Here is a 13,101-nt window from a genome sequence, read left to right as displayed (position 1 = left end):
AAAAATTTAAATTTACAAAAATTAAGGTACAATAATAAAAAATAAATTCCTATGTTTTTTAAATAAATATATATTCGTAGATTGGTAGATCCATATAAATTAGATTAACTACATTTAGAATATGGAAAAATTGTGTATAATTAAGGTGTAACTAAAGAATAGGATATAATTAGTATAGCATAAATGTTTTTTGTTATATATTATTATATGGATTAATCATTAGAATTTATTGGGAACAATAAATAATTGTTCTAAAATATATTTACTATAAAATTTGAATTACTAATAAGATAAATTCTTCAAAATTATTAATAAATGATTTAATATATAGAGCAATATATTATATATATATATATACTCTAAAGATACTCTATTGTGTGTAAAATGAATATATATATATAAAGGATATCACACATAATTTTATTAGATGGTTCTTATAAGGATCATAAAAATTATTTGATTTTAACAATAGATTAAATAGTTACATAATATATTTAGAATATTTATGAATAAATTCAAATTATTTTATAATAATGTAAGTTCTTTTTTTTTTTTACATAACATTAGAATACAAATAATATAATACATTTCTAAAGTTATATTTCTTTATATAAATAGTAAAACCGATTCCCATTATATGATTTTTACTAAGTATAAATCAAACAATAAAAAATTTATCTTTAAGTAAATATAACAATGATTTTAATAGGGATTATACTATATTATTTTTAAGTTTTTCCTTAGCGAATATATAAGAATATTATCAATTTATATCGAGGAATAGAAAATTATGTTAATCATATTTAAAAAAAAAATTTTTTTTATCCTTGTAGTATTGATATGTTATTTTTATAATAATGTGGCATAATACTTACATATAAGTATATCTGTATTATTCGTATTTTTTTGTGTTTTATTTTAGTTAATACGGTTTCTTTATCGTTAGATAATTTATTCTGTTAAATAAGAAATATTTATATTATATTTTTGAACATTTCTAACAAAATTTTATATGAATATTAAAATCTATGTAAATGATTATGTACAAGAAATTATCGATTAATAGCAAAAAATAAATCGAATAATGATTCATATATTCTAGGACTAAAAGAAGAATACCGCATAGTGGAAAGAGAGCCGAAGAAAAAGACAGTAAATCTAATAGAAATTCATTAAAGGTGTAATATTATACAGATGTTATAGATTTTAATAAAGGAATGTTTCATGGAAAACATTTCCATTTTGGAAAATATGTAATCAAAAATATAGATTGTGACGAACCTCTTGAAAATAATAGGTGAATTTTTGATGTAACATTAAAATAAATAAAATTTAGAAATTACGGCTTTGGAATTGCCATATTTCTTCTTTTTTCCTGTTTTCGATTAGGATACACGATATTATATCATTGTAAATTGTTGGAAGTGATAAGGGGAAAGCATATGAGTTTAGAATCAGTTTTTTATGAAAAACAGCAGGAAGTATTAAAGGCTTCGGAAATGCGTATAATATTATATATCATAGGTATCATTATGTTGTCTGTTATACTTATAGGAGAAATTTATAAAATCTTAAGAAGTAAAGAAAAATATAAAAAAATTAAGTTGGTAACTGATTAAAAGAATATTAACGAATATGTATTTTTTTTTAAGAAAATTATTAACGTGAAATAACATCTACAATATCTTTAGTGATATATCCTTAATAAAAACACATTTTGTTGTCATAATGACATAAATGTATGTATGCATACCAGCTTTTTTAATGAACAACATAAATAAGTTGTTCTTTTTTGTAAAATTAATTGTTCTCATATTTTTCATTTTGTATTTCAAAGCATTATTTATGTTTATTATATATGGACTAATGCCTATAATAATCTTTCTAAATTTTTTTCTGAGAATAATATATAGCTGTTCTTTAGAAAGGATATAAAATATGGAAATTTATAGAACTTTTATAATTTGCATTTGTAATAAAAATTTGTGCTTTATATTTTTCTACTTTTTTTAGATTAAAATTGGTTTTTATTCAGTTTATTAGTTAATGTTTTATTTATTAAAATTAATAGTAAATAGTTCTTTTGTTTTTTTATTAAATATAATTGAACGTATTTTATTGTATTGATATATATGTATAAATATATATATATTTTTTTTTGAACATGATAATTACAATATAAAATACGTTTTATGAAAAAAATTATAGAAAATAAATTTGCTATAAAAAACCTTAGAATTTAATTTTTTTGCATAGCATGAATGTTCTATTATAACTATATAATAAAAAAATATATTTAAATATAGATTACTAATAATCGTTTTTTAACTGGGATATTATAATTTTTTATAAATGTATAAAAATTTATATGAACTTATATTTTTACTTTTATCTTAATTGTGGTGTTAATTAAGTTTTACAAAATTATCAATATGTATATATATATATATAATACTGAAAACTTAAAACTATATATATTATATATTGTTACTATTTTCTATGTAGTTATATGATTAAATTAAGAAATTATAATTAATCAGGTATTCATATGTAACATATATACATACTTTCTTATTACTTTAACATAATTATAAACTTCTAAAAATGTTATAAATAAACAAACTTTCATATTGTATTAATAGTTAAAAGAAATATGTTTTCTCTAATGTTTTCATCGTATGCTGTTATTTTTTTATGTATTTATTTTTTATTTTATGGAAGTCTATATATATGATAAGGATTTAATATTATTTCAAAGATATATAAAATGCATATTAATTATATTGATAATTACTATATCGTCCATATTCATAACGCTAATTTTATAAGTAAATTTAATAGAAAATATAATCTTTATTTATGTATAGTTAATAAATGTAGGTTTAATTTTCAAGTTACTCATAAGAAATATTCAACATTTTTTAGTGCAATTTTAGTTCTAGTAGTAAATGTATGGGGGTAAATATTGATTTTCTGTATAACTACGGCGTTTCCATAAATACGAGGACACGTATATTTATTATTATAACTGCGTAATTGTTTATATAATTTTATATATAAAATATATTAAATAAATACTATAATTTATACTGATAAAAAAGAAGATATATAATTTCAATCAATTCAAAACTAAATAAATAAATTATTGAACAGAGTTTATTCTGATAATACATTTAATATAAAATTTACTTCTTTTTTTTTTTTTTTTTTTATTAATATAATAGCATTTATAAGTATGTATATTTAATTAAATTATGATAATAAAATATGTAGAAGTATTTTAAGACTTCTTTTGTGCAAATGTTGGAATGAATTATACTCATACATTGTAAATTTCAAAAATTATTATAAAAGAATAAAAAATTATTAATTTAATTACCTTTAAAATATATAATATTTTATATATTTGGTAGTATATTATGAATTGAACTTTCAAATTATATTATGGACCCAAAAAAGTATGTATACGTTTACGAAGTATTTAATGCACATGATATAAATAATACGGCACAACAGATTATACATAGTATATTTTTCTTTATTTATTATCACTATTAATATATAGTCGTAATAATTAATATTATTTCGCAATTATAACAAGAATACACAAAAGAAATTTATAATAAATAAGAATTATTAGCAAAGAAAATTTTTTAAATTACTTGTTATTACCTCAATATGTGGAATAATATATTATCTATATTCTGTATATTTTATAGTGTTTATATTGTATATATTCTATATAAACTTAATATTTATATAAACTAGGTATTCTTATATTTTCTTTTCCTTTTATTATTTAGAATAATAATAAAGTATTATTTAATTTTCTATTGCATTAAATTATTAAATTGTATAATCTGAATATACTTGAAACAATTAAAATTATTTATTTTAATGAAAATTAGTTTTTTAAAGGTAAAATTAAGATAAAATTTTAATAATATATATATATATTCATTTATCTTTGTGTCTATTTTCAAAAACACTATTGTTATTTATATTGTGTTTTTATGGGGTGATAATAAAATTTTTTTTTTTTTTTTAATTAATATGGTATCCTTTATTATTATATGTATATACATTATTACTAATTTCTTTTGTACTGAATATAATACAATATTGATATTTTAAAAATGAAACAAAAAATTAAGTTACTTTTCCTTATTAAAATTACTCTCTTTATATATTTAAATTGGATATGCCATTTTATCATTGATGTGGTTTGATAAAATTATTTGCTCGTAATTACATTATTTTTATTTTTTGTGATTAATTTTTGTTTACACTGTTTTTTATCTTGAGAATATTTATTAATATACAGAATATATATTTACATTTTTTTGTAGAGCGTGTTAAACAAATCACCTTATAAGAAGAACGACAATGGAGGTAAACTTTCCATAAGAACTTATAGATTACTAACCAAATGTAAACAGGATAGGTATTTAAATTTTATGAGGTTAAAAGAAAAGATGCAGAATAATGAAGAGTACGAAAAAAAGGATATAACTAATAACGAAAATGGAGTCAAAAGAATAAACAGAACATCGTATAAAAATTCATTAAACACTGATGATGAATATAAACACTATAAGAGAGATAAATCTTATATATTTGAAACAAAAAAATATTCTTATCTTGAAAAAAAAATATTCAAAGATCTTGATTTTTTTAATTTTCTTAAAAACAACAAAACAATTAGTGATAAAACTTACAAAAAAGTAATACTTAAAAAGTGTGGATTGAGATTTTCATTACCTTTATTATTGTTAATACTCTTATTAGTATCACTTGTAATAGGTCGTTTTTGGAACAGTGGACTTATAAAAGGGGCGTTTTCAGTAGTGACCAACATCTATGGGGATAAAAGTTGGATCTCCCATTTTGGCTCATGGTTAAAGAGTACCTCACCTTTTTCTGAGTTGTTCAAAGTTATGCAAGGCCAAAACGTTTTAAACAAATTTGTAACGAATTTTTTTGGTTTTATGATACACGTCGTACCTTTTATAATATTGGGATTTATTTTTATTTTAGCGGTTGTTTATTACCATAAGAAAGTTAAAAAATATGAAAGAATTAAATTCAGGAAAAGGCTAAATGTATAGTATTGGATATATTTCTGTAATGATATCTTTAATAAAACTAATGTCTTTAATATCTATAGGTATATATATATATATCTACTATACATATAATTTCTTAATTTTTATAAATGCACGTTCTTGCATATATCCTTTTTACGTACAATAGTCAGGATTTAGGTTCTTGTATTTTTTGAGAATTTGAATTTTATAATATTTTTAAATATGTATTTTAATGAATCGTTTAAATTTAATTAGATATTATATTTCATTGTATATATATATATATATATTTCTATGTAATGTATATGCCTGAGCGTTATATCAAATATAATATAGAACAATTCATGTAATTTTATTGATGTCTTATGTTAATTTACATTTGAACAATTATAAAGGATGCCTTTTAATATTTTTCCTTTTTCTGTTTAAAATTATTATTTGTTGGTGAAATTAAAAAAGATTATTATTGTTTTAAAATTGAAAATAAATGTGTCCATTTTTTTTTTTTAATATATTCAATCGTATATATTTTGTAGTATTGATATAAATAAATATATATACCTATATATTATACTTTTAAATAAGCTGTAAAAGTTATATTTTTATATAACAATGCATAAGTACATCAGAAGATTACTTTAATACAAAGGGAGTATCAAACCATATTAATAAAACTGAGTATTATGTGTATATGAATGAATCATTATATAAGTATTTTGATTTGTTTAATAAATAATGCAAGAAAACCACGAGAAAAGTATGCGTATTTAAAAATATTAATATTTTACATTTATTATAAATGTAAAATAAATTTTTAAAGAAATAAATAGATTTTTAAGAATGAAGTATATATTATAATAATAAAATTAACTGGGTCTTATATCATTTTTCCCAATAACTTCTATATATGCACAATAACTCAGAGTATCCTTGAACAAATAGTTTACTCTATGGATTAATTAGAAAAATAAATGATTTATATAGAAATAAATACGACTAAAAATCATAATATTATAAATGGAACATGAATTATATCATTGAATCTATTCATTTGTAACATTATTTAAAATATATATTATTATAAGGACATATTATAGTGTTTAAATTTTAAGAGTATAGAAAAAAAAATGTAACATTTTTATAATAAATAAATTAAAGAATTATGCACTACTGAATACATGTGAACTAAATTTCCATTGTAGTTGTAAAAATATGTTCATTATTTCTAAGAAAAATATATTGAAGGAAAAAATATGAAATACATTATATGGGTAAACAATGATCATTTTTTATTAAAGGAACAATACATTAATAAAAATGATATATTTATAGCAATGAAGTAACACAAATAATGTTGAATATTCATTTGAATAAGAGATATATTTCAAAATTAATATATTTATATATACGTATATTCTTAATACACATCATAGTTATTTTTTTATGAAGAAAATATAATATATTATGAATAAATTATTTTTATACCATACTTTATTTTTATAAAGTTAATCAGACAATTATATACGTATTTAATAAGGAAAAATATTAAAATGTAGGTTAAGAATTAATGAACTTTTATAAGATTGACAAATCCCTTATATAAGCAAATGTTTTATAAGATTTTTTTATAAATATAGTACATTTTTTTAATGGTCATATATATGTATTATTAAAAATTCTTAAATTGAGTTAAAGTTTATTTTACAGGAAATATTTACTTTGAGTAAACAAATGAAACGATCAAATTATCATAAGAACAACTGATAACTAAATAAAAATCTCTGAAAATGTCACAACACTGTAAATAGATTAAAACAATAAAAACATTATGTTAATTTTTATAAATTTTTTTTTTTGCAATTTAAAAATAGTATTAAATATTTAATTGTTTTATCTAATTTATAATTCGTTAATTACTTCTTTAAAAGAGTTATATTATAGAATAAAATGTAATATTATTGTGTTACTTAATTGCCATAATAATTTGTACATATGTTATATTTATAACTATCTGTATGTCCTTTATGGTATATAAATTTCAGAATAATCTGAATACAACATATCTATTCTCATAAATATATTTTTAACAAAAAACTATTTATATATGTTAATTGTTTACATTAGATTTTCAAATTATGTACCTCATATTATGAAAGGGTTAAACAACAAATAAAAACTAAATTATTAGCTTTAAAACTGTCAATAAAAAAATTACTAAAGCACATGTTTTAGTAAATTTTATAGTTTATCTCACTTATTCTCCTATGAATGTGATATAACTTGTGTATAATTTTTATTTAAAAAATTATTTAATTTGAAATATTATTAAATTGATGTATAAGCATATAATATATCAAAATTAATTTTATTTTTATGCCTATTTTTTTTTTTTTTTCTTTTTGTATTAATATTTGTTCTCAATATATTTATAAAATTAAAAAAAAAAAAAAAAAAGTTAGACTAATTAAAAATTACATAATTTAAAAATAAATGTATAAAATAAACACAATAAAAAATTAAATTTTTAAAAATTTATACAAAAAAAAAATGTTTTTTATTTTTTTTAAAATATATATTTATTCATAGGTTAAACAGTACTTTATAAGTTATATTCTCTAAATAAATTATAGTCTATAGCAGAATATATTTAGTTAAGTATCAATTTAGGAAAATATTATAGTTTATGTATTATAACTCTTTGTAATAACGCTTTTTTTATCGTTTATTATTACTATTATTATATTTTTAGAACAAAATATATTTTTTAACAATAATAAGCTTATTTTTATAATTATAATGGTATACATTTAGAATTATTATATAGAAAACTTAATGAAATTAGTTATTGTTCTCTTATTATATATAACAGTATAATATCTATATTCTATAGGTTATATATGATAAATGAAATCAATATTTCTAAATATTAAGAAAACTCATATTTTTATTTTTTTAAATTTGTTTAAAAGAAAAATTTATTCAATGCCTCTTCTAAGTGAAATAATTAACTTATACATTTTGTACATATGTGAATAAATTAAAATAATATAATTTTTAATAAATTTAAATTTTTAAAAATAATCTTATAAAATTTTATAATAGCTTTCTAAATGTATTTTTTTTTTTTTTTTTTTTTCTGTATTGCAAAAATGTACCATAGTAATATACATTTTATTACGTTTTTATAAAAAAATAACAAAAGAAAAATAAAAAAAAATAAACTTAGTAACTGTTATTATTACAAGGGTATTATATTAATGATTATTTTTTTGGTTTAATGTATATATTACAATATTAAGGAAATATAACATGGAACAAAAAATTAAATTACTCTTTTTTATTAAAATTATTACGTTTATTTATTTAACTCGGTTGTGTCTTTTTTATAATGATACAGTATAATAAAATTTTTTTATTATAATTTTTTAATTAGTGTTTTTTGCTTTTATTTTTATTATCTCTATTAGACTGAGATTATTTGTTCTTTTAAATAACATATATTCACTTTGTTTTTTTAGAATAATTTAAACAAGTTTTTGGGTGCAATAGAAAATTTTGATAGAATATTATATGTTAGAAATTATCGATTACTAGGACACAATGGAAAGGAAATATTTTTTAAAATTGGAGTGTCAAAGGAAGAGATACCATATTGTATTAAGAAAACGAATGAAAAAAGTAACAAAAATAAAATTTCATATTTATGTAAAAGTTCATTAACTAATAATGGATGGTCGAAGAAACCTATGAAATATAATAAAAAGATATTTAATACAACGCATTCCCATATAGAAAAGAATTTTTTGAATGCACTTGATAAAATGTGTTTTTTGAAAAAGATCAGAATAAATAATGATGAGACTTACAGAAAATTAAAAAATAAAAAATACAGATTACGACTTAGTTTCCTTTTATTAGTTTTTTTGTTTGTATTAATGATACCTGTACTAGATTCATCATTAACATATTGGGGACCCAAAAATGGGTTATTGGGGGCAATGGGATTATTATCAACGCGTACTCCTATATCAGGTTCGTGTTTAACTGGCGGTGATATTAAAGTAAGTGGGCTTATAGCAACATGGTTTCAACTAAGTGCTAAGAGTTTTATTGCAATAGAAACGACATTGAGTATTCTTTTATATTGTGTGCCTTTCTTGATATTAGCTATAATAATTTTATTAGTGGTTGTTTATTACTATAAAAATTCTATAAAAAATCAAAAAATTAAGTTTAAAGAAACGTTCTATGAATAATAAGATATACGTGTTTTTGTAAAGAAGCCTTCAATATAAAATAATATATATAATATCATTAATGATATATTTAGGAAACACACTCATAATTATTTATATATTATAAATATATTTTACATACCTTACCTACTTTATATGTTACAGTAAAAAAATATGCTATTTATTTTTTTTATGAATTAAAATATTCAACTTTTTCTCATTGTATATTTTATAGTATATTTTCATATAAATGAAATATTATAGATTAAAATATTTATGTTTTTGTTATTAAGTAGATTCTTAAAAAATATATACGTCTGTTTCTTAAGTTTAATTTATAATTGCATAATTCGTATGTAATTTTATTGAAGACGTAACTTAATATCTATTTTAACTATAAACAGTTCTGCTTCTTATATTTTGTGCATTTTAGTATAATGATTATGTGGTGTTTTAATTTAATAAGTATACTATTAGTATTATGTTAAAAAAATATAAATATAAATTGTTTTGTATTTTTTAAAATTAAATAGTACATATTTTGTTGTACCGATATACAATTTTTTTTTTTTTTTTTTATTTCTTAATTCTTTTCAAGGAATTATAATATTTTATAAATAGAACAATTGTAAAAATTTTTATTTATGATGATTACAATAATTTCATGTGCATAAATTATATTTATAATTATCTGTTTGAGATTTCCAATATATAATAATATAAATATATGAAAAAAAATTTTTTTTTTACTTATATTCGTTTTTAGGAAAATAATATTTATATGTACATTGATTACGGTTGATTATAAATCCGATGTAAAGTATATTCTTGATAATGTATGATTGTAAAATATAATATATAAGTTCAAAATTTGGTAAATTATAAATTATTAATTCATATATCTTAGGAACTCATAATTTTATTCCTTCTTATACCTTATTGTAAAATTATAAACTATATATTATTTTTATCTGTAAATTTATTTTATTACAAATATTATTAAATAAGCAAATTTGTTTCTGATATTTTTATTTATAGAACTATTTCTCAAAATTTATGTTTTTTCAAATTTTCATTTTTTTTTTTCGTCTTTCTTACTTCATTAATATTTGTTCATATAAATATATATATTTAAAAAAGGAAACTCTAAAAGGTTAAGTAGATATATTTTAGAAATATATAATTTAGGAATAATGATATAATTTTAACCTATATATTAAAAACATATAATTTAAGGTACAAATGTAAAAAAATAAGTTTTATATACATTTGTAGTATCTATGTCTCGATAAATTAGGTAATATACAATGAATTTGTTTCTTTAAATATATTATAGATCGAAATATAAGGTTTTTTCTTAATCGCAATTTAAAACATGTTTTATAACAGATATAAGACAAAAAGTACTTAAAATTAAAGATTTCTTTCTTTGTAATTACTATTATTATATTTCTATAATAATAAATATTATTTAAAAATAACAATGACATTTTTCAGACTATTAAGTATATGAATTAGAAATATTAAATGGATAAGACTTTTGAAATTATTAAGTATCTCTTGAATTATAGGAAAAAGGATTATATCTGTAGTCTATACCATATATGTTGTAAAATATGTTTAATTCTTCTATATATAAAGAAATCATATATTTTTTATATCTTATTTTAAAACATACTAATAAAGTATTATATAATTGCTCTACTATAATAAATAATTAATTAATACATTTTAAATATATATAAATGAATTAAAATTATATTATTTTTTTAAAAGTTTATTTTTTATATATTGCATTAATACTATATAATTCTATTAGAGTTATTTTATTTTGTCTGTAATATAAAATGCTCTATAGTTATATATATTTAGCGTCTATTTCATGAATACGTAATACTAATTAAAAAAATAAATATAGCGCAATTAATCACTGAACGTATATAATGTTCTAATTAGTATTTTTTCATCTAAATATCTGACAATATTAAGGTTATATATCATGGAACGAAAAAATAGGTTATTGTTTTTTATTAAATTTGTAGCCTTTATTATAACTTGGATGTACTATTTTCAAAGTGATTTGGTATGATAATATTAATTACATATATTTGTATTATTCATATATTTAGTGCTTTACTTTTAACAATACACTTTTTTGTAATGAAATTATTTACTCTTTTAAATAACAAATATTTACATTATTTTATTAGAGTACGTTTAACAAATCCTTTTGTGAGATCTACAGACTTAACGGAAAATTAAATGCAAGAACATATAGATTACTAGCAAAATATAAGCATGATAAGAATTCAAATATTGTTGAACTAAAAGAAGGAATATCAAATAGTGGAATGTGCATAAGAAAATATTTTTCTAACAATGAAAGAGAGACCATAGGAAAAAAGAAACAATCAAATAGAGATTCATTAAATGATGATGGAGTCAAAGAAGAAGCTCTGAAAAATAAATCTTGTATCTTTGGAACAAAAAAATATTCCTATTTTGAAAATAAAATATTCAAAGAACTTGATAATGCTGAATATCTTGAAAAAAACAACAGAATTAGCGATAAAACATACAATAAAATAAAGTTTAAAAAGAGAAGATTACGTTTTTCTTTAGTTTTATTATTATTCATACTGATTTTAGTGGTACCCTTAATAGATTTATCCATTTATAATGTTTATGGTAAAGAGCTGTTAAGTGCATTGGGGTTGTTGACTTTAAGTACGGGTTATAGTGGTTATTTTCCTGAAGTAAGTGGATCATTAAAAGCTCCATTAGGCTTAAAAGATTCGATGTTCAGAGAAGTAATAAGAGTTCCAACTATTATAAAATATTGTATTCCTATATTAATAATATTTGTCGTACTTATGTTAAGTATCGTTTATTACTATAAAAAAGTTATGAAATATGAAAAAATTAAGTTCATGGAAAAATTAAAAGAATATTAAAGAATATGTTTATTTCTTTAAAGAATGATTCAAATTGAAGTAACCAAAGTAGTTTCTGTAATGATGTAAATAATAAACATAGCCAAAATTGATTATATTTTATAAATTAAACTCCGTGTACCTAGTCTTTTTAATGGATATCAGTAAAATATATGTTCTTAGTTTTTTGTAAATTTAAATGTTTTAATTTTTTTTTAATTTGTATTCTAATATACTATTTTAGCTAAATTGAATATTTTGAAATCATACATACAATATTGTTTTTAAAACAGTTTCTCATAAAAAACTTATGTGTATGCGTTAAAATGTATATATCTCAGGGAATTTTACACAAATTATAGGTATTATTGTGATAAATTATTTATTAAATATAGAGCATTGTACCTTTTATTTTTTAGCGTGCTCAAGTTTAATGTTATTCTTCTTCGAACAACTAGAAAAACATTGTATTAGTATTTATACATTAAGAATAAATGTATCTAGTTTTTTCTTTAATGGAACGATGTAAGTCTGTTTCATTGCATTAATATATATATATAACTTCATATTTATTCTATAAGATAAATTTTATGAGAAAATCATTATAAAACATATTTATTGTAAAGCATTTCTTAATAAAAATTTAGTTACTTTCTTCGTGTTTTAAAAGAAGAAATATAAAAATATAACAACATAATAACTTTATTAAATATAAGAGTATTTATTATTGCATAATAACGTAGAATTTATGAGCATTAACAATTAAAAAAATGGTTAAAATTATATATGATATTATTATTGTGCTTTATTGAAGTGTTAATTCAATACTATATGATTTAATTAAAT

The 13,101-nt window shown here is 18.7% G+C and overlaps 3 protein-coding genes and 1 pseudogene across 4 annotated transcripts; all 4 read left to right on the top strand.

Moving 5' to 3' along the window:
* Window positions 1-1,047: 1,047 nt before the first annotated feature.
* On the top strand, window positions 1,048-1,619 carry PmUG01_00027600 (annotated as a pseudogene). Its single transcript is given in 2 exon segments — window positions 1,048-1,107; window positions 1,122-1,619. Coding segments are annotated over 2 exon segments (558 nt in total).
* Window positions 1,620-4,136: 2,517 nt separating this feature from the next.
* On the top strand, window positions 4,137-5,108 carry PmUG01_00027500 (fam-l protein; the record flags this gene model as incomplete). Its single annotated transcript, XM_029003022.1, has 2 exons — window positions 4,137-4,223; window positions 4,350-5,108. 2 exons carry the CDS (start codon window positions 4,137-4,139, stop codon window positions 5,106-5,108), a joined length of 846 nt encoding a protein of 281 aa, XP_028858863.1.
* Window positions 5,109-8,396: 3,288 nt separating this feature from the next.
* Window positions 8,397-9,343, top strand: PmUG01_00027400 (Plasmodium exported protein, unknown function; the record flags this gene model as incomplete). The annotated part of the gene is made up of 2 exons (XM_029008807.1): window positions 8,397-8,483; window positions 8,606-9,343. 2 exons carry the CDS (start codon window positions 8,397-8,399, stop codon window positions 9,341-9,343), a joined length of 825 nt encoding a protein of 274 aa, XP_028858862.1.
* A 1,978-nt stretch (window positions 9,344-11,321) lies between these two features.
* Window positions 11,322-12,276, top strand: PmUG01_00027300 (fam-m protein; the record flags this gene model as incomplete). Its single annotated transcript, XM_029008696.1, has 2 exons — window positions 11,322-11,405; window positions 11,533-12,276. 2 exons carry the CDS (start codon window positions 11,322-11,324, stop codon window positions 12,274-12,276), a joined length of 828 nt encoding a protein of 275 aa, XP_028858861.1.
* Between the last annotated feature and the right edge of the window lie 825 nt (window positions 12,277-13,101).

The sequence above is a fragment of the Plasmodium malariae genome, assembly GCF_900090045.1.
Source record: "Plasmodium malariae genome assembly, contig: PmUG01_00_11, whole genome shotgun sequence".
Lineage (NCBI taxonomy): Eukaryota > Apicomplexa > Aconoidasida > Haemosporida > Plasmodiidae > Plasmodium > Plasmodium malariae.
This window is presented reverse-complemented; position numbering and strand designations above follow the sequence as displayed.